At 37.3% G+C, this 20,829-nt stretch overlaps 1 protein-coding gene across 2 annotated transcripts; it reads left to right on the top strand.

Moving 5' to 3' along the window:
• The first annotated feature begins 4,183 nt into the window (after nucleotides 1-4,183).
• LOC125229075 lies at nucleotides 4,184-8,570 on the top strand. 2 transcript variants are annotated; one of them, XM_048133851.1, is made up of 5 exons: nucleotides 4,184-4,789; nucleotides 4,915-5,010; nucleotides 5,757-5,837; nucleotides 6,179-6,262; nucleotides 7,058-8,570. In XM_048133851.1, exons 1-5 carry the CDS (start codon nucleotides 4,570-4,572, stop codon nucleotides 7,633-7,635), a joined length of 1,059 nt encoding a protein of 352 aa, XP_047989808.1. In that variant the 5' UTR covers nucleotides 4,184-4,569; the 3' UTR covers nucleotides 7,636-8,570. The 2 variants fall into 2 exon arrangements, with proteins under 2 accessions (XP_047989808.1, XP_047989809.1); XM_048133852.1 differs by lacking the exon at nucleotides 4,184-4,789 and having other exon boundaries at nucleotides 4,905-5,010.
• Nucleotides 8,571-20,829: the final 12,259 nt, after the last annotated feature.

The raw sequence follows: 20,829 nt of genomic DNA, 5'->3' as shown, positions 1-20,829 counted from the left end.
GTGAGCGAATTTCAAAGCACTCAGATAACTTAGTGGCAAAATACCGAAATGGGCATCCCGACGGTGACGATCGAGTCCGCAGTTAATCTCTTAATTAACTCTTAGTATTATAAAAATAATAGTGATGGCGAAATATAAGGCCTAAAAGTCGGGAACATAGGCTCCCTGTGAAGTCAAAATACCCCCAAATATGTCAAAGACTCTTATATGCTAAGCTCTGCAGACGATAAAAGCTTGAAAGTTCGCGGATTTCCCGCTGGCTGATTGTATTAATTAATCGAGTCAATAGGAAAAAAAATCGCGCTCGCTTCGCTCGCGCTTACTATTTATGTTTATCTTCTCTTTTAGTAAGGACAAATTCCGAATCTGCTTTCCTGACTTGGTCACAATAGTGCTCCATTTTGTTTGTTATTTTATGTACATGATATCCACGTTCAGCCACAGTTAGTACTAGGGTGCGACTACGAAATTTCAACCATTTGTCCCTTTCGCACTCTGTATGATGCAATCCATAAATTCTGTATTGCGTCAATCTTCAAATTACGGCATTACTATAAAAAAAATTTCGCGCTCGCTGCGCTCGCGATTTATTTTCCTACTTAGTGAAATTTCTTCCTAAGGGCGCCGAAACTCCAACTCGCTCTACCCTGATCGAGTGCACGGGCCGGCGCTGATTGAGGGTAATGATAATGTTATACTCTGTAAAAAGGGTGGTTTTTCAGAATGCAGTTTCGTCTCTAATTACGATTCTGGCGTTATTTGCCGCCCTAAACATATAAAACAACACATAATGCTGCTCTTTTTTGGGTGTCGAAAGCTTATCTGCAAGGCCTTAGCTAACGCTAGTTTATCTATCTTCGCCAACGAAACGCGTTCGTTTTGAAACGTCACTAATGCCATTTGGCTAGACAAGTATCGTAACAAGTATATGCATATATATATATATCTTAGTAGTTTGTGTGTCTATGCTAAACAAACTTGGCAATTTCTCTGAAGGCTGGTTCACACGTATTAAGCTGTCAAGTAAATAACTAAATTTTAACTTAATTTTAGGCGACTTAAAATTAAGTAAGCGTTTACACGTCTAGTGTCTTCCAACCACAACATTTTTCAAAAAATTGTTTGTCTGTAAAGTCGGTTTACGGACGGTAGTTTAACGTGATAACGTCAAACATTACAGTAGTATAGACAGGGGCGGTCAGAGTATAGCAAAAGGGGCCCGATTCTGGGACTTTTTTCACGTTTTTTTATTTATTTATTTATTTATTAAAAATACACAAAAGTTAACAGTATTTCACCAAAGCACTTATGTGGTAATATAATTATGTACATGTTAAATTGACATAAATAAAAGCAAACACACTTAAAAGTTAAACTATGGTTATTACATTAATAACCTAAGGAGTGTAGAGTCTATGAACCTTAAGAGTTTTCTGTAAAACACACCAACACTATCAGCAAATATGTCAATATCGTCTGTCTCCAACATGATGCGGTTAAGAGCAGCTCGGGCTCGAGCGGTGCGCCGGCCGCCGCGAACAGGCGCCGCCGCCGCCGCGCCGGCACCGCGCCCGGCATGCCAACCACCACATTCGCTCTTGGCACTTGCAGCCCCATTCTCTCAAGCACGGATGCGTCATCTACTCTATGGTGAAACAGTTGGCGGTAATGCATAATATGCAGCAGTTTCCGTCTGGTTTCTAGAGTTTGAAGACCAACCATTCCTGTTACGAATAGAGATGGATACATATATGGGTAATATCCGTACAGTCGTTTGTAAATGTGCCTACAGAACTTCCTCTGCACTCTTTCTAGCATAGTGTTTTGTTCTTATTAGAAAGAATGCATTAAAATAAGCATCTTTTATAAATTAAAGTTTTTTTTAAAACCTACTAATTTAGGAGTTAGAGTGGTGCAAAGTTGCAAAATTTTCCCGTAGCATTACTAAGGCGCCAGAGACAGAAAGCGATATCGACGGAGCCCCGCTTATTACAGAAACTGCACAGAATAGGAGCCTTCGTCCGTTTGAAGATACCTAACGAACCTAACCTATACCTATATAAAAGTCGTCATTTTGTATCCTAGACCGTTTGCGAGACACGCGTTAATTTTATTAAAGTGCTAGTGCCATTTACTAATCTTAGAACCCTAATATCTCAGTAAATATTAATGGAGAAGAAAAAGTTTATATAACAAAACATCCTTATTTAAATTGGTTATATTGGTAAAAAAATCTCTGGCGCCTTAGTAAATACTATGGGAAAATTCGCAACTTCGTACTGCTCTAACTCCTAAATAAGTAGGTTTTTCAAACAACTTCATTCTATAAAAGATGCTTATTTTAATGCAATCTTTCATGTTTTTAAATTACAAACACTCAAAAATAATAAATACGGGCGCGCCATCTGTCGCAGCTGTGGTGCTTTACTCAGGCCACACGCTACAACCATACCGACTTTTGTATCAAAGTGACAGGACTCAGCAATGTCAGATTCCACATTGGTCATTAATTTTGGAATCAGCACCCCCTAAAACCTATTTTACGACACCCATGATGCCTTTTGTGTCAAAGTGACAGTCAGCAATGTCAGATTCCACATTGTTCATTAATTTTGGAATCAGCACCCTCTAAAACCCATTTTACGACACCCGTGACGACTTTTGTGTCAAAGTGACAGTCAGCAATGTCAGATTCCAAATTGGTTATTAATTTTGGAATCAGCACCCCCTAAAACCTATTTTACGACACCCATGACGACTTTTGTGTCAAAGTGACAGTCAGCAATGTCAGATTCCACATTGTTCATTAATTTTAGAATCAGCACTCCCTAAAACCTATTTTACGACACCCATGACGACTTTTGTGTCAAAGTGACAGTCAGCAATGTCAGATTCCACATTGGTCATTAATTTTGTAATCAGCACCCCCTAAAACCTATTTTACGACACCCATGACGACTTTTGTGTCAAAGTGACAGTCAGCAATGTCAGATTCCACATTGTTCATTAATTTTGGAATCAGCACTCCCTAAAACCTATTTTACGACACCCATGACGACTTTTGTGTCAAAGTGACAGTCAGCAATGTCAGATTCCACATTGGTCATTCATTTTGGAATCAGCACCCCTAAAACCTATTTTACGATACCCATGACGACTTTTGTGTCAAAGTGACAGTCAGCAATGTCAGATTCCAAATTGGTCATTAATTTTGGAATCAGCACCCCCTAAAACCTATTTTACGACACCCATGACGACTTTTGTGTCAAAGTGACAGTCAGCAATGTCAGATTCCACATTTTTCATTAATTTTGGAATCAGAACTCCCTAAAACCTATTTTACGACACCCATGACGACTTTTGTGTCAAAGTGACAGTCAGCAATGTCAGATTCCACATTGGTCATTCATTTTGGAATCAGCACCCCCTAAAACCTATTTTACGACACCCATGACGACTTTTGTGTCAAAGAGACAGTCAGCAATGTCAGATTCCAAATTGGTCATTAATTTTGGAATCAGCACCCCCTAAAACCTATTTTACGACACCCATGATGACTTTTGTGTCAAAGTGACAGTCAGCAATCTGAGGTACTACATATTTGTAATCTGAAAGTAATCAAGTCAATAATTTCAGTTATTTTAAATCGACTATGATTCCGAATTATTGGTAATAGTAATTATTGTATAGATGATTAGTGATTCCTTTATATGTAATGGTAATTTACCGTTTCACTTGATTACATTACAAGTAATCTGACACCCAGTAGTGGATTACAAAGTAAAATCAAGTAATCGTGTAATCCGGAATCGATTACGATTTGCCCATCTCTGCGGCGCTGCTGCAAGTTTTGAGACAGAAGTATATGCTAGAAAGAGATGCAGATATTTGCCACTCACTCTTACCTATAGTTGCGTCTCAAAACTTGCAGCAATAACTTGCTTAACGAGAACAACACACGGGCGCGCCATCTGTCCCAGCTGTGGTGCTTTACTCAGGCCACACGCTATAACCATACCGAGCGCATCGATCAGCCGCTTAGTTCCAACGCGCGCCAATAGATGGCGCAAAAACTATATTGCGAAACGGGACAATGACGTCATCTTTTTCGTGCATGCTGCCCGTAGTAACGAGTTATTAGACGTTATCACGTCAAAAATATAGTTAACTCACGAACATACGATCGCAACCGCTCCGCCAAACTTATACGTGTGAGCCGGCCTTAAAAGTGCGATCGCAACGGGGTCTGACACCTTAGTTCCATTACTATGGTGTTGGCGCTGTTGTCGTGTCACTTATTAGCGAATCTGTGGTCTTACTGCTGTGAAAAGTGTCAAAGTAAATTTTAAAACTTTTCTTCCGCTGTCGGTTTGTGATGATCGACTCGAGCACTGGTTATCTTTGTTTCTCCTCCCGTCTTGGTTGAGTTGAGTTCCTCTAGAAGCCTTCTCCTCTGATTTGCATAACGATATAGTGTCTTCCTGTAGCGGCCGAGTTCTGACTACCGAATATGGCACCGGTAAGGTGTTGTGTTCTCGGTTGTGACTCTACCAGTGAAACACATTTTGCATGCCCATGAATGATAATTTGCGCAATTTGTGGATGTCGTTACTAGTACCAGTTAGTTCGTATTTACTGGGACTTTCAAAGGGACAGTTAATGACTAAACGTGTTTGTGAAAAACATTTTGACAAAACACAATTTAGCCAAGGGACCCGAATTCGCTATTCTTACCCTTGCCTTTTTACGGAAAAGGAAATTCTACATCGTGTGCCTCTCTCTTCCGAAGGTAAGTTTCTTTTTACAGAAAGTTTGCACATACTTATAGCGTGGTATTTTTTTAATAAACTCGAACGCCTTCAAAACCTTTGTATTAGAATAAGCTTGGCAATAAATTTCTATTATGCATTTCAGAGTACAATGTTCTTAAAGAACATAACTACTGTTTGAATCAAGAAGAAGGGGATGACACCACAGTACAAGAGCCAGTTACGCTAATGGGCATGTCAGGTAAGAAAACAATTGGAAGATTTTGATTTTTAGAGTCATCGGCCCTACTTACTATGAGCACTTACCTGCCGATCTGAGAAATGAGCCATGTGACGAAGCATTTAAGCGCAAATTGAGAAACCTTTTGTTAGAAAACCCCATGTACTCTGTAAATGAGTACATGGATTTGAATTTTTAATGACCGATGATATAATTATACCTATATTTCTCTGTTATATAATATTTTCTTGCTTCGTGATAATTTCATGATATTGTAACTTAATTTATTAATTTTATTTAGCTTGGCATGTGTATTTTCTTTCTTTGTAAATGACGATCCTCATTTGGGAGACACAATTATTTTTATTTGGAATTTATTATGTAATTTTTGACGATCATGATGAGAAGATAAACATAATTCTGACATGTAGCAAATTTATAGTGTAATTTTTATCATGAAATAAAGAAATCTAATCTAATCTAATCTAATAAAATCAATATATTATTCTATACACACCAACTGTTTGATCTGAATATGGGGTCCACGCAGAGCAAGGCACATCATGAGGCAATTTCCTAGGGCGGCAAACATGCTATGTAGATTGTAGACATACCTCGGCTAAGATGGTGAGCACATTTTGCTCTGCTGAGCAACCCGCCTTCCCGAGGAACTTCTACATTGGACATTTGCACAATGCTTCATGATGTGCCTCTCTTTAAGTGAATGCGGTTTTTCTACAATATAATACATAATACCTTTTTTGCAGGTCTTGTTCACCTGCAAGAACATCTTTATGCACTACCTTCGCCAAGTCAAACAGATGTCAGATCAAAGTCTATGGACAAAGGTTTGTTACAGAATATTTTTATATTGGCTGGGTGACATTTTGCAACTCAATTACGAAGCATAGTTTCCACTGATTTAGCTAAAACTTTGCACACAAATGTATATCATGTGACAATAATATAATATTGACTTGGAAGATGGTCATAGGACCCAGGCTAAGTTTGGTCTTGTTTGATTTGTCTTTAAAAAGTAAAGTCAGCAATAAAGGGTTGTATCAAAAATGATGATTTTTGTTAAAAAAAAAAATTCCTTTACTTATTTCTGCAATTTTCAGTTCCATAAACAGGTGAAACGTGTTTCTGTGACTCTAGTGTTTCAATAAGCAATACATTTATTTTGCAGCGGATGTCCTTCCAGAAGAACTTCAAAACCCAGTTCCTTCAACATCAGCGCTGCCGACAGCTACTGAGAATCATGGCATCATAGGTCAGTAGTCATCATCCTCCTTGCGTTATCCCGATATTTGCCACGGCCCATGGGAGCCTGGGGTCCATGTAGAATTAACTAATCCCAGGATTTGGCGTAGGCACTAGTTTTTACGAACGCGACTGCCATCTGACCTTCCAACCCGAAGGGTAAACTAGACCTTATTGGAATCAGTCTGGTTTCCTCACGATGTTTTTCTTCACCGACAAGCGACTAGCAAATATCAAATGACATTTCGCACATAAATTTAGAAAAACTCACTCAAATATAATATAATTATATTAAGTATGAATATGAATATTTTCCCCTCACTAGCTCGGAAACACGTGTTTTGTCCTTTAATACCAGCGGGTAAAAATGCATTTTATCCACTAGTGGGTAAAGTAATTTGACCTTGAATAAAGTTAAATTAACTGCTTTAAAATTGATAAAAGCAGGTGAATCTAGTAATAAAGATGATTTACCACCTGTGGAACTACTGGAAGCAGTGATAAACGCATTTTTTGCGTTGTAGTTTCTTCACTGTAGCGAGGGGAAAAGTTTTGTTACACTCGGGTGCAAATGTATTTTACTTCTCGTGTGTTAAGAAACTCGCAAGTTCAGGATTCTATTCTCGAACCACTCGCTTCGCTCGTGGTTCAACTATAGAATCCTTTCACTTGCTCGTTTTTCAATTCCACACTCGGCGTTAAAATACAACTTTGCCCCTTTGTATAACAAATAACTATTATATAATTAATGAATTAATAGTCAAAATAAATAAAGTGAATAATAAAATCATGTTTAATTTTTCAGACGAACGAATGAATATGCCGATGGATACCATGCAGACTACAGCTGAAGCTGTAACCTTTTTTGACGAACCGTTTGACTCTGTGAATGGATCACCAGGGCAAGGAAAAGGCAAACTTCGATGCGCTGTCAAAGCAAATTCAGATCATATTGAATTTTGGGAAAGAGCGTTACGCATATTACAAAATATAACGTTTATAGACGAGAATAGTAAGCTGGCTAAACGGTTTCTTCAACCAAGACAAGTGAGAGTTCCTTGCTTAGAAGGGTGGATCACGACGTTGAATAGTTTTCTGGGCCTATCCAAATTTCTATTTACCGAACACAAAGTAGAGTACTTTTATACCAAATTCCTGAATCAGGATCCCCTGGAGAACTTCTTTGGTCGTATAAGAGCTCTTAATTATAGAAATGTTAATCCAGACGCCAACACCTTTATATATAGCTTTAAGTCTTTAGTTTTAAGCAATATTATAGCTCCACAATCAAAAGTAATGAATTGTGAAGACGATGACGGCGATACTATTATTAAGTTATTATTTTATTTATTTATTTATTATACTCAGAATTACAAAACATAACTTAAATACAATGCTCCACAAAACTACAATTAGTTTGACTGTGGAGAGTGTGGAGTCGTTTCAGTCTCTTTTATACAGTTTTCTTATTAAATATAGTTAAATATTCAAATTAATATATATAACTTCTAAATGTGTTATGTACTTAGTTTGAAGTAGGCAGGATCGCTTATTATAGAGTATCCAAGAAATGTTTTTTAAGAGCCTTTTAAAAGTACTTTTTTTGGATTCCAGTACTATATCCCCGGGCAAAGAGTTCAAGAGATAAGGTATTCGTTTTTGAAGCGTTCTGTCGCCATAATAATTTGACACTCTGGGTACTACATATTTGCCCGCGGATATCGTCCTGGTGTTGTGGCTATGGTTGACTAGTTCAAGATGGTCCTGTCTGCCATGGTTTTTCAAGGCCAACATATATTTAAGCTTAGATGATATGGGTAGAATTTTACATATTTTAAATAATTGTTTGTAGTCTTTATTGCAACTGTTTTTAACTTTTTTACTGACTAGCAATTTTAAAAAACAGGTTTGTAAATTTTCTAGCTTATCTATATTAGTTTTAAAAGTGAGGCCATAGCAGTCAAGACCATAGCTGATAGTGATAATAGAGTCTATTAGAGAATTGTATATACATTTTAGTGTGCGGATAGGAACTTTAAAACTTAGATTACTAATTTAAAACGACTAAAAAACCGAAAAGCCCAGCTCAAAGCGAAACTAAAAATGCGTCAAAAAATGTAATTACGCCGTCGTCGTCTTCACTTACAAGAGAATCTGCAAACACGGAAAGAATGAAAGTCCAAATATCTGCATACACTGCAGGGTATTTATGCAGAAAACTAACAAAAAAGATAAACGCTTGCTCCAAATCGTATACCACCAAAGAACACCAGGGTATCCATGAATATATAGGGTCCTAATTTATTAGTTGCAGATATTTTAACACATGATACTTTACATTAAAATAATTAACTTTAAATATAAATTAAGAAATCTTTTCATGTAACTTTTTTGATTTCATTTTCCTAACAAAAAAATTAATTATAATTTCGTCTAAAAAAAATCATCATGTGCATTATCACATGTCACAATAACACCGTCTGTCATGTCAACAATTGTTTCATAATTGTTTGTTGTAAATGTCGTAAAGGTTCGGCGGGAAAACTGCACATGTCATTGAAGTGGCCAGTTACAGTTAAGTGGTACGTAAAAGAGGTACTAGAATCTGTTCAATGAGTTTTCATTTAATAATCACATAAACAGGGTGTTTTTACGTAGCAAATTTGTTTTTCCGTTTTCTCCAAAAAAACATCATAAAAGCTATAATGTTTCACGGTTTAATATACTCCAGAGACCGAGTACTATCAGCTGTAAAAATATCTGCATCTAATTAGGACCTTATATACGTCACAGGGAATATAAAAGATTAAAAAATCATAATTTAAGTTATCCCAATGGAAAATTTTTGATCGTGTCGTGCCATCTGAATAATGTGAAAAAGACAATAACACAAATCATAAAATCTCGATTTAACTTGTCTTGGTTAGGTTGCAGAGACCACCAGATACCGGTAACCCAGCTAGCTACATATTAGTAATCTGTGATGTAGTTTCTATACCTATGTATAAGACTAGCAACAGTAGCAACATTAATATTTATGGTTGTAACATGTACCAAATACTATGTAAACTCTACGAGTTAATACGTGCAGCTCGGTGCCGAAGTTGGCAACATGCACACTAGCGCTCCTAGCGGCATGAGTTGATCAAAATAGTTTAGTTTTATACAGCATGAAATTAAAAAATGTCACAAATTCTTATTTTTTTGTTTTATTATCCCGTCTAAAAATGTTAAAGTCGATCAAGTAATAGCATTATCCATTTTAATTTACTAAAATAAAAGTCTGAACAACTACTTTGATCAACTCGAACCGCTAGATAGCGCTAGTAAAATTGTTGCCGCTCAATTGTATGGGAAACGTTAGAAGCTGCACGTATTAACTGTAGAGTTTATATAGTATTTGCATGTACTTACAATTTTTCTTGGACAATACATCATTCGTCTCACACGTTTTTCTGCTTTTTAATTCATTTAAAATACTTTTTCTCAAACATGCAATGAAATATTGTCTTTACGTTCCTTAAAATGGGCTGGGAAGTATCGCTTTTTGGGCGCAACAACTCGAGAGGACTGTAAAGGGATTTCATATTATTTTTCAGGCCTAGGCCTGCAAAGTAACTTTTTTTTATAAAATATTGTCCTTTAGAGCATTTTTTTTTATTTCATTGTATGTTTGAGAAAAGCACTATACATGCCTCGGCGTGAAAACGGATTCCCGGCCTCGTATGCCTATCCGGTATATACCCACTTGGCCGGAAATCCTCATTTTCCCGGCCTCTGATGTAATGTACTATTATTGGACCTAGGCCATGTTTCTTCCTTTAACAATGCAATATAATCTTTTCTACTTATTTAAGACTAAACATAAAAACTAGCTAATGTCTAAAATGTGCCCATGAAGCTAGGAACATACTACGCGGACGTCCGTCGTAAATCGACCGCGACCGATCAGTGTGCACGGAGCAAAAAATCCAGCGAGCCAGATTTCGATCGGACGTCCATGCGTTCAAGGCCACGTCCACGTCCGTCGACCGATAGTTTGCACGGTTATGTCTATTTCCATTGTCCAGATTCCCGTCCGCGGTCGATTTATTAATACGATTACTTTTTGGAGTATGTGATGCCAGTAGCATGTACAACTTAGTCAGCATCGATAATTGTGGATGAAACAACGGGCCAAAAGTTTCCGACATCTTGAATAACTTTTCTAAATATAGATAAATGTGTAGTTTGTGGCCAAAATGTCTAATTTTTATTACTTGTTCCATATATACACACACGTCTGTTTTTGTTTATCAATTGCAGATTGGTAATTACTGTTGAAGCTTTTCTTCATCCGCTACCTTTGATGCTGAGATTAGAGAGTTATTTCAATTTATCTTCAGAGGAAAGCTCACGGAACAGATTATTTATAAACTAAACATGATTTCGGTTAATTTCAACACCTCACTTAGCCACAAAAATTGGAGTAAATAAATAACAAAATAGTAGTAGTAGTAAAACACTTTATTGTACCAGAAAATAATACAACACACAGGAAAAAGAGCTTATTATAAGTACAAAGGCGAACTTATCCCTTTAAGGGATCTCTTCCAGTTAACCTTTGAGCAATTGAGGGAGAATTGGAGATGGTAGGCATACAGTACAAACGGCGGAGGAAACGGATTCTAGGTAATAATAAAATATCCCTTCAGGTGGCGAAATCCGGGAGCCGACCGCACGTAAAGTGGCAGGTAACTGGGAGCCGGACTTGAAATAAAAATCGCACGTTTATCACAAATGTGTTTATTTCTTTTCGTTGTACAGGCAGTTTTTATCTGGTGCATATTATTATGTCCGTATTTAATAAGTGTTTGTATAATGTTCCACAGCGAGGGCAGTCAAGAATGGCTTTCTTTGACTAGAGATATGCGAACAAACATTGTGCTATGTTCAAATCATGACAAACTCAGTCTTTCTAGTTTATTTAGTCAACACGGCATGTCCTTGTATGGTTCTGTCCTTGGTAACATTTTTTCCTTCAATTCAATTCAATTTTTGTGTTATGGCCTCCATCAAATTCTTGATGATTCTGCCAATGTCAAGGTTGGATAAGACACTGCCAGTATATTTCCTTATTTAACGGTAGACTTGATCATGTTCAGTATAATATCCATCCAACCCGTTGATCTAAAACAAACACAGACAACAACAAACACAACTAAGTACATAATTACAACATACAAGGATTTTTTTTTTTTTTTTTTTTTTTTTTTTGCTAAATGAATCGGGACATATTTTTACAGTATCCTGTGTTCTAACATAATAAGGAGGTATTTCAGGTATTATAATTTAATATTATTTTTTGATAAAAAGTTGTTAAGAATTTGGCTGTCTCTTATACGTAGTTTGTCTCTTATACGTAGTTTGGCCAGAAACACCGGGGAGCAGACATGCCCCAATCTTAATCTTGTAATGATTGATGTATTTATTTTTGGAAAGGTCTGTTTTTGCCGAAAAAAACCATGGCTTTGGGGGGATGTTTGGTTGAAGCTTCCCATAATGTCGACCTTTGATCTGTCGCGACTGCTGCCACATAGTGTTCCATTCCTCAGTCATCAAGGGTTTCACTGTGGCTCTAAGATCTCGAGAGTAATGGTTTAACTGATTCCCATCTGAATAGCGTCCTTAGCATTTTTTCCTTCAAAAGTAAATACAGCAAATACGTCATTCGTTTGACTTTGACAGGTGACGTTTTCTGGAACGAAAACCATAGACTAAAACTTATTTTTTATTACTTGGTGGCGTCTTGGACTGCAGATTTAGCGTTTAAACGATACGATACGATGGATGCCACTTGGCTAGCATGTGCTCGAACGCAAACGCTTCGGCGCAAACGAAAAGCGATCGTGTATCGTATGACTCTTGGCTGCGCCCCCTGTATCTACTATCTGGGTGGCTAGCCGAATGGCACAATCGCTCACGAAACGAAGCGCTAGTAGATATCTATCTCTATCGCGCTTGCGTATCTATCGACTCGGAGAAATGCCATTCGGCTACGGGGCCTGATCTGACTTGATAATGACACTAATGACAACGCGGACAACGCCAAACGCCAATGGTGACACTGACAGTGACAATGACGGAAACGTCAATGTCATTATAGTTTGAAGTAATTTAATTCGTGTAGCATCCCTCTATTAATTTCTAGTCCACCACTCAAGAATCTACTTATACTTACCTCAATAATATTTTCTCTATCAAATAGAAAATAAAACAAAACGGCAGTGTAGGTACCAAAATTTATTATTTCAATAGTTTCACCTATTTTTAGTTTATTTTTAATAATGTTTGAGAATTTCTGGAAAACTAAAAAATACTATAAGTTTAATTCACTAGAAATGTTACATTACCATTTACCCAGTCTGTGATACCTGATCATCATTAATCATTTTTATGTCCTTTTCAATGCAAGAATGTCAATAGAGTTAATGTCGGGACGTCGATAAAAATGACACATCACTAGTACAAAAACATAACCTAAAAACAGTTTGGAGAAACTTCAGAACAGAATTTAACATGGTAGTAGTTATTATATAAACTATGAAAAGATCGTATTTTATGCTTTGTTTAGATCCTACAAATAATAGTATCAATAACTGACCGAAATTCACTAATGAAACACAGCAGGTTCTTGGGAGTTTTCTTTTCTCCATGTACGTGAATTACAGTCCTTAATCACACAAGCCATAATCACACAAGGAACTTGAACACATCACAAATAAGAATTTAGCAGGATCATCAACTATCTATCAGGAATAAACACAATTAAATTAAAAATCGGCCAGACGACCGCCGAGATATTTGATCTAATATAAATATAATACGATTATGTACAATTGTCAAAGGTAGACACCTGGGGAGACATCTGGGAGCCTGCTCCATTTCAGCTTCTTGGCCTTCTTTTTGGTGGAGTCTTGGGTTGGGAGTAAAGGAACCGCGAGCATCGCACCTTGAACTTCGTGTTTCCGGTCTTCTTCTTCGGAAATCTAAGAAATATATAAAGTTGAATTAGTAAAATAGCTAAATAACAAGAAAATCATAACAAAGAACAATAATCATTGATGGCGTTTTTAAGGTATGAATATTGATAGGTTATTATTGCAAGGTCGATAAAACACATCACATCACTATGCTAAAAAACATAACCTTTCCGAGTTTGAGAAAACTTCCAAAAAATATGCAAAAATCTATACAGAATTGAATAAGATTTGAATTGTATAAACTACTAATATGTACATTTATATTTCTGCCAGGTCGTATTAATAAATATTATCAAAAAAATTGTTTGTCTGTAAAGTCGGTTTACGGACGGTAGTTTAACGTGATAACGTCAAACATTACAGTAGTATAGACAGGGGCGGTCAGAGTATAGCAAAAGGGGCCCGATTCTGGGACTTTTTTCACGTTTTTTTATTTATTTATTAAAAATACACAAAAGTTAACAGTATTTCACCAAAGCACTTACCTATGTGGTAATATAATTATGTACATGTTAAATTGACATAAATAAAAGCAAACACACTTAAAAGTTAAACTATGGTTATTACATTAATCACCTAAGGAGTGTAGAGTCTATGAACCTTAAGAGTTTTCTGTAAAACACACCAACACTATCAGCAAATATGTCAATATCGTCTGTCTCCAACATGATGCGGTTAAGAGCAGCTCGGGCTCGAGCGGTGCGCCGGCCGCCGCGAACAGGCGCCGCCGGCACCGCGCCCGGCATGCCAACCACCACATTCGCTCTTGGCACTTGCAGCCCCATTCTCTCAAGCACGGATGCGTCATCTACTCTATGGTGAAACAGTTGGCGGTAATGCATAATATGCAGCAGTTTCCGTCTGGTTTCTAGAGTTTGAAGACCAACCATTCCTGTTACGAATAGAGATGGATACATATATGGGTAATATCCGTACAGTCGTTTGTAAATGTGCCTACAGAACTTCCTCTGCACTCTTTCTAGCATAGTGTTTTGTTCTTATTAGAAAGAATGCATTAAAATAAGCATCTTTTATAAATTAAAGTTTTTTTTAAAACCTACTAATTTAGGAGGTAGAGTGGTGCAAAGTTGCAAAATTTTCCCGTAGCATTACTAAGGCGCCAGAGACAGAAGGCGATATCGACGGAGCCCCGCTTATTACAGAAACTGCACAGAATAGGAGCCTTCGTCCGTTTGAAGATACCTAACGAACCTAACCTTTACCTATATAAAAGTCGTCATTTTGTATCCTAGACCGTTTGCGAGACACGCGTTAATTTTATTAAAGTGCTAGTGCCATTTACTAATCTTAGAACCCTAATATCTCAGTAAATATTAATGGAGAAGAAAAAGTTTATATAACAAAACATCCTTATTTAAATTGGTTATATTGGTAAAAAAATCTCTGGCGCCTTAGTAAATACTATGGGAAAATTCGCAACTTCGTACTGCTCTAACTCCTAAATAAGTAGGTTTTTCAAACAACTTCATTCTATAAAAGATGCTTATTTTAATGCAATCTTTCATGTTTTTAAATTACAAACACTCAAAAATAATAAACACGGGCGCGCCATCTGTCGCAGCTGTGGTGCTTTACTCAGGCCACACGCTACAACCATACCGACTTTTGTGTCAAAGTGACAGTCAGCAATGTCAGATTCCACATTGGTCATTAATTTTGGAATCAGCACCCCCTAAAACCTATTTTACGACACCCATGATGCCTTTTGTGTCAAAGTGACAGTCAGCAATGTCAGATTCCACATTGTTCATTAATTTTGGAATCAGCACCCTCTAAAACCTATTTTACGACACCCGTGACGACTTTTGTGTCAAAGTGACAGTCAGCAATGTCAGATTCCAAATTGGTTATTAATTTTGGAATCAGCACCCCCTAAAACCTATTTTACGACACCCATGACGACTTTTGTGTCAAAGTGACAGTCAGCAATGTCAGATTCCACATTGTTCATTAATTTTGGAATCAGTACTCCCTAAAACCTATTTTACGACACCCATGACGACTTTTGTGTCAAAGTGACAGTCAGCAATGTCAGATTCCACATTGGTCATTAATTTTGTAATCAGCACCCCCTAAAACCTATTTTACGACACCCATGACGACTTTTGTGTGTCAAAGTGACAGTCAGCAATGTCAGATTCCACATTGTTCATTAATTTTGGAATCAGCACTCCCTAAAACCTATTTTACGACACCCATGACGACTTTTGTGTCAAAGTGACAGTCAGCAATGTCAGATTCCACATTGGTCATTCATTTTGGAATCAGCACCCCTAAAACCTATTTTACGATACCCATGACGACTTTTGTGTCAAAGTGACAGTCAGCAATGTCAGATTCCAAATTGGTCATTAATTTTGGAATCAGCACCCCTAAAACCTATTTTACGACACCCATGACGACTTTTGTGTCAAAGTGACAGTCAGCAATGTCAGATTCCACATTGTTCATTAATTTTGGAATCAGAACTCCCTAAAACCTATTTTACGACACCCATGACGACTTTTGTGTCAAAGTGACAGTCAGCAATGTCAGATTCCACATTGGTCATTCATTTTGGAATCAGCACCCCCTAAAACCTATTTTACGACACCCATGACGACTTTTGTGTCAAAGTGACAGTCAGCAATGTCAGATTCCAAATTGGTCATTAATTTTGGAATCAGCACCCCTAAAACCTATTTTACGACACCCATGATGACTTTTGTGTCAAAGTGACAGTCAGCAATCTGAGGTACTACATATTTGTAATCTGAAAGTAATCAAGTCAATAATTTCAGTTATTTTAAATCGACTATGATTCCGAATTATTGGTAATAGTAATTATTGTATAGATGATTAGTGATTCCTTTATATGTAATGGTAATTTACCGTTTCACTTGATTACATTACAAGTAATCTGACACCCAGTAGTGGATTACAAAGTAAAATCAAGTAATCGTGTAATCCGGAATCGATTACGATTTGCCCATCTCTGCGGCGCTGCTGCAAGTTTTGAGACAGAAGTATATGCTAGAAAGAGATGCAGATATTTGCCACTCACTCTTACCTATAGTTGCGTCTCAAAACTTGCAGCAATAACTTGCTTAACGAGAACAACACACGGGCGCGCCATCTGTCCCAGCTGTGGTGCTTTACTCAGGTCACACGCTATAACCATACCGAGCGCATCGATCAGCCGCTTAGTTCCAACGCGCGCCAATAGATGGCGCAAAAACTATATTGCGAAACGGGACAATGACGTCATCTTTTTCGTGCATGCTGCCCGTAGTAACGAGTTATTAGACGTTATCACGTCAAAACTCAAGAAACTTACCGATGAAATGATATAACCTCTTGCGTGTTTTCTTTTCTTCCTGAATGTGATTTGCAACACTTGATCACACAAGCCATAGTCAGAAATGAAACTTGGAACTATCACAAATATACACTGAGCTATTTTTTCCACGATCTATCAGAAATCCTCACAAAATAAATAAATATCGTCAAGACGACCATTGAAGTCGCGCTAAAAACTCGAACCAATATAATACGACTATGTACAGTTGTCAAAGATGGAGACCGAGTGTGAAATGACAAACGTATATTTAATTTTGCCGTATAATAAATGGACCCCAGGTCCGTTTTGACATCAGCATTTAGGGACAACCTTCGAGAAAACGAAAGAAGTGGTGGAATATTGTTTCATTCGCTCATATAAAAAAGGTAATAGTGTGGTGTGAGTAAGATACATGTTACCGAGCTCTTATTTTAGCATGGCTTCCATGCTTTAGTTATACTTCCGTGTTATAGTTTGACTTTTTTTTATAAAATTAAGCTCTGGATGCGAGGTGTTTTTGCAATTTTTAAACCTCTTTAAAAATTAGATTAGATAAAAAGTGGCAACATCATAGTGTCATCCCTTTTACTCAATTTTTTCACGAACCTAGAGAATAAATATTATTTAAAATAAGTTCCTGATTTAAATTACTACGATATTGCCTTTTTAAATTTTAACTGTGTTTTTTGCCACTAAACTCGCACGTAATAGTACGTATAAGTAAGGGCCGGTTGCATCAAACCGTCTGTCACCGTTAAAGCGTTCGTTAATTTTTATTCTATGGGAAATTCCATAGACGTCTGCTGGTTGACGATGAGATGATGTGTCTGTTAAATTTGGTTGATGCAACTGGCCCTTAATCTGTGGTTTATTAAATCTTAAAAAAAAATTGTATGCAAATTGACAATTCAAACTGACACTGACAGCTGTCAGTGTCAGTTTGAACTGTCAATTTGCATACAATTTTTGACGTGATAACGTCTAACTAATAACTCGTTACTACGGGCAGCATGCACGAAAAAGATGACGTCATTGTCCCGTTTCGCAATATAGCTTTAGCGCCATCTATTGGCGCGCGTTGGAACTAAGCGGCTGATCGATGCGCTCGGTATGGTTATAGCGTGTGGCCTGGGTAAAGCACCACAGCTGGGACAGATGGCGCGCCCGTGTGTTGTTCTCGTTAAGCTGAGTTTAGACGTGGTTTAGACCAGCAAGTTATTGCTGCAAGTTTTGAGACGCAACTATAGGTAAGAGTGAGTGGCAAATATCTGCATCTCTTTCTAGCATATACTTCTGTCTCAAAACTTGGAGCAATAACTTGCATGTCTAAACTCAGCTTTACAAAATTAATTATTTTAATTTATACGACTTTTTACAGAACATATCCCGTCTGAACTCATCATAGATTTAGAATTATTAAACTAGATTGTGTAGTTAGGTCAAAAAGTGTGTCCACATGAGAGGTCATTGTTTGGGCTGGTGTCCCTCTCGCACTTACTGACAATGTCAACATTATTCAGTGAACGTCGTTTTTAATTATACAAATCTTTGATTTATTGGCATCAAAATAATTACATTGTAATTATTTTCCAATTCTTTGAAATATATCGAAACCCTAGTTTGAATATAACACTAAAATAATATAAGAAGTTATAAAGTCAGGTAATATATATATCTAAAAATACTACTATTATGGCTCATTAACACTGGCCACACGTGCGAGAGGGACACCAGCCCAAACAATGCCCTCTCATGTGGACCGTTTTCGATAGTTCAGAATAGCGAAAACGGTCACCTTTTTGTCTCAGTAATAAGGTTCAATTTAGTATGGCAAAAAATGTGATTCCGCTGTCCCCTGTCTTTGGAACTCACTGACAATGACATTTGGGCCGCTAAACATGGTACAATAGGGACTGAGCTCACACTTTTTTGCCATACTAAATTGAACTTTATCACCGGTGCAGAAAGGCGTTCTTGTCAGACTAGTAAAAGTTTTTGGCTTAACAACTCAATCTAGCTTAATATATATAAATCTATGGCATAGAACAACATGTCGGGTCCCTATATATAGGTCTAAGGTTTTATTTGAAAATTGAAATGGTCATACAATGCCAAAAATTGTAAGTATTTGCAATATTACTTTCTATTATAGTAAAACATATATTTTTTTAAGGATTATAATATATATACACGTATGTTTTTTCATAGCCAAATCTGGTCTGCTTTGGCAAACATTGCCATCATTGCGGTAAATGGATGGAGCGAAGAGCTTTGAGGAAAGATTGTAAGTATTCACTTCTGATAATTGTGTTAAAGGTTTTTTATCTATCTACTCACACCAGTATTCCCAAAAGTTATTGGCAAATCACTAGAAAGAGTGCAGAGGAAGTTCTGTAGGCACATTTACAAACGACTGTACGGATATTACCCATATATGTATCCATCTCTATTCGTAACAGGAATGGTTGGTCTTCAAACTCTAGAAACCAGACGGAAACTGCTGCATATTATGCATTACCGCCAACTGTTTCACCATAGAGTAGATGACGCATCCGTGCTTGAGAGAATGGGGCTGCAAGTGCCAAGAGCGAATGTGGTGGTTGGCATGCCGGGCGCGGTGCCGGCGCGGCGGCGGCGGCGCCTGTTCGCGGCGGCCGGCGCACAGACCCCTTACTCCTTAGAGCGCTCATCAATTTCACGAAACGGCCATCGATAGATGGCGTTGGCGCTCGGTACGCGAGCACCGGCAACTCAACGCGCGTTTCAACGCAGACACGAATAATCTTGATAGTTTTGAATTAAATTGCTAATAACATAATTTTCAATTTTATATGGGGACTCTTTATTTAATTTCATATTCATGGTATGGTAGTAGTAAATAAGGAATATAAATGTAGTAAAAGTATAGTATTAGTCTACATGTACATATATAAATTCAGGTTTCCTAATTGATTGATTCAACAACCAACACCGCTGAGCCGAAACTACGAAAGCTAGAAAGTCGAAATTTGTATAGATTGCATTAACAAAATTTCGAAGAGATAAGAATCGATTATGAAAATTTACACCCCTAGTAGAGGGAAAAAGGGGGTGAAAGTTTGTAGCGGGATCAATTTGTTTTTTTTTTTATTAGGAAAATTTTAGTTAGGAACTTGAAATTAGAGAATAGTTTAATAGTGATTTCTGTTTTTTAGGGTTCCGTAGTCAACTAGGAACTCTTATAGTTTCGCCATGTCTGTCTGTTCATCCGTCCGTCCGTCCGTCCGTCCGTCCGTCCGCGGATAATCTCAGTAACCGTAAGCACTAGAAAGCTGAAATTTAGTAACAATATGTATATCAATCACGTCAACAAAGTGCAAAAATGAAAAATGGAAAAAAATGTTTTATTAGTGTAAAGTGTAAAGTGGGGGCTGATTTTTTTTTTCATTCCAACCCTAACGTGTGATATATTTGTGGATAGGTATTTAAAAATGAATAAGGGTTTACTAAGATCGTTTTTTGATAATATTAATATTTTCGGAAATTATCACAGTTATACTGACTTTCATATTTTTATAAGAACAGCATGCACTTACGTCCAGAACAGTGACATTTGGTGCATTGGAACTGCTCATGATGTGTCACTTTTTAACCGTCGCCTCAAATCTGAGAGGTTCTCAATTCGTCTGTATGTTTATTTATTTTTTTCATTTTTTTATGTTTGTTCCTCGATATCTCCGTTGTTACTGGACCGATTAAAAAAAAAATATTGAATGTATATGAATACAGATTGGTCCCATTTTTCTCAGAACCCAGTTCTGATGATGGGATCCTGGAGTAATCGAGGGAACTCCTCGAATCTGAAAGGCATACGTATGGTGAATTTTGTGTTTTTAAAGGAACATCATGCATTTAGGTACGGAACAGTGACATTTGGTGCAGTGGAACTGCTGATGATGGCCAGAACGGAACTTCTCAAATCTGAACGGCACGCTTATAGTGACTTTGGTATTTTTATAAGAACAGCATGCACTTTCGTCCAGAACAGTGACATTTGGTGCAGTGGAACTGCTGATGATGGTCAGATCAGAACCGATCTTCTCAAATCTGAACGGAACACTTATAGTGACTTTGGTATTCTTATAAGAACATCATGCACTTACGTCCAGTCCAGAACAGTGATATTTGGTGCAGTGGAACTGCTGATGATGGTCAGAACACTCAGAACCAAACTCT

The sequence above is a fragment of the Leguminivora glycinivorella genome, chromosome 8, assembly GCF_023078275.1.
Source record: "Leguminivora glycinivorella isolate SPB_JAAS2020 chromosome 8, LegGlyc_1.1, whole genome shotgun sequence".
Classification (NCBI taxonomy): Eukaryota; Metazoa; Arthropoda; class Insecta; order Lepidoptera; family Tortricidae; genus Leguminivora; species Leguminivora glycinivorella.
The sequence above is the reverse complement of the archived record's forward strand: the minus strand, read 5'-3'. Positions and strand labels throughout refer to the sequence as shown.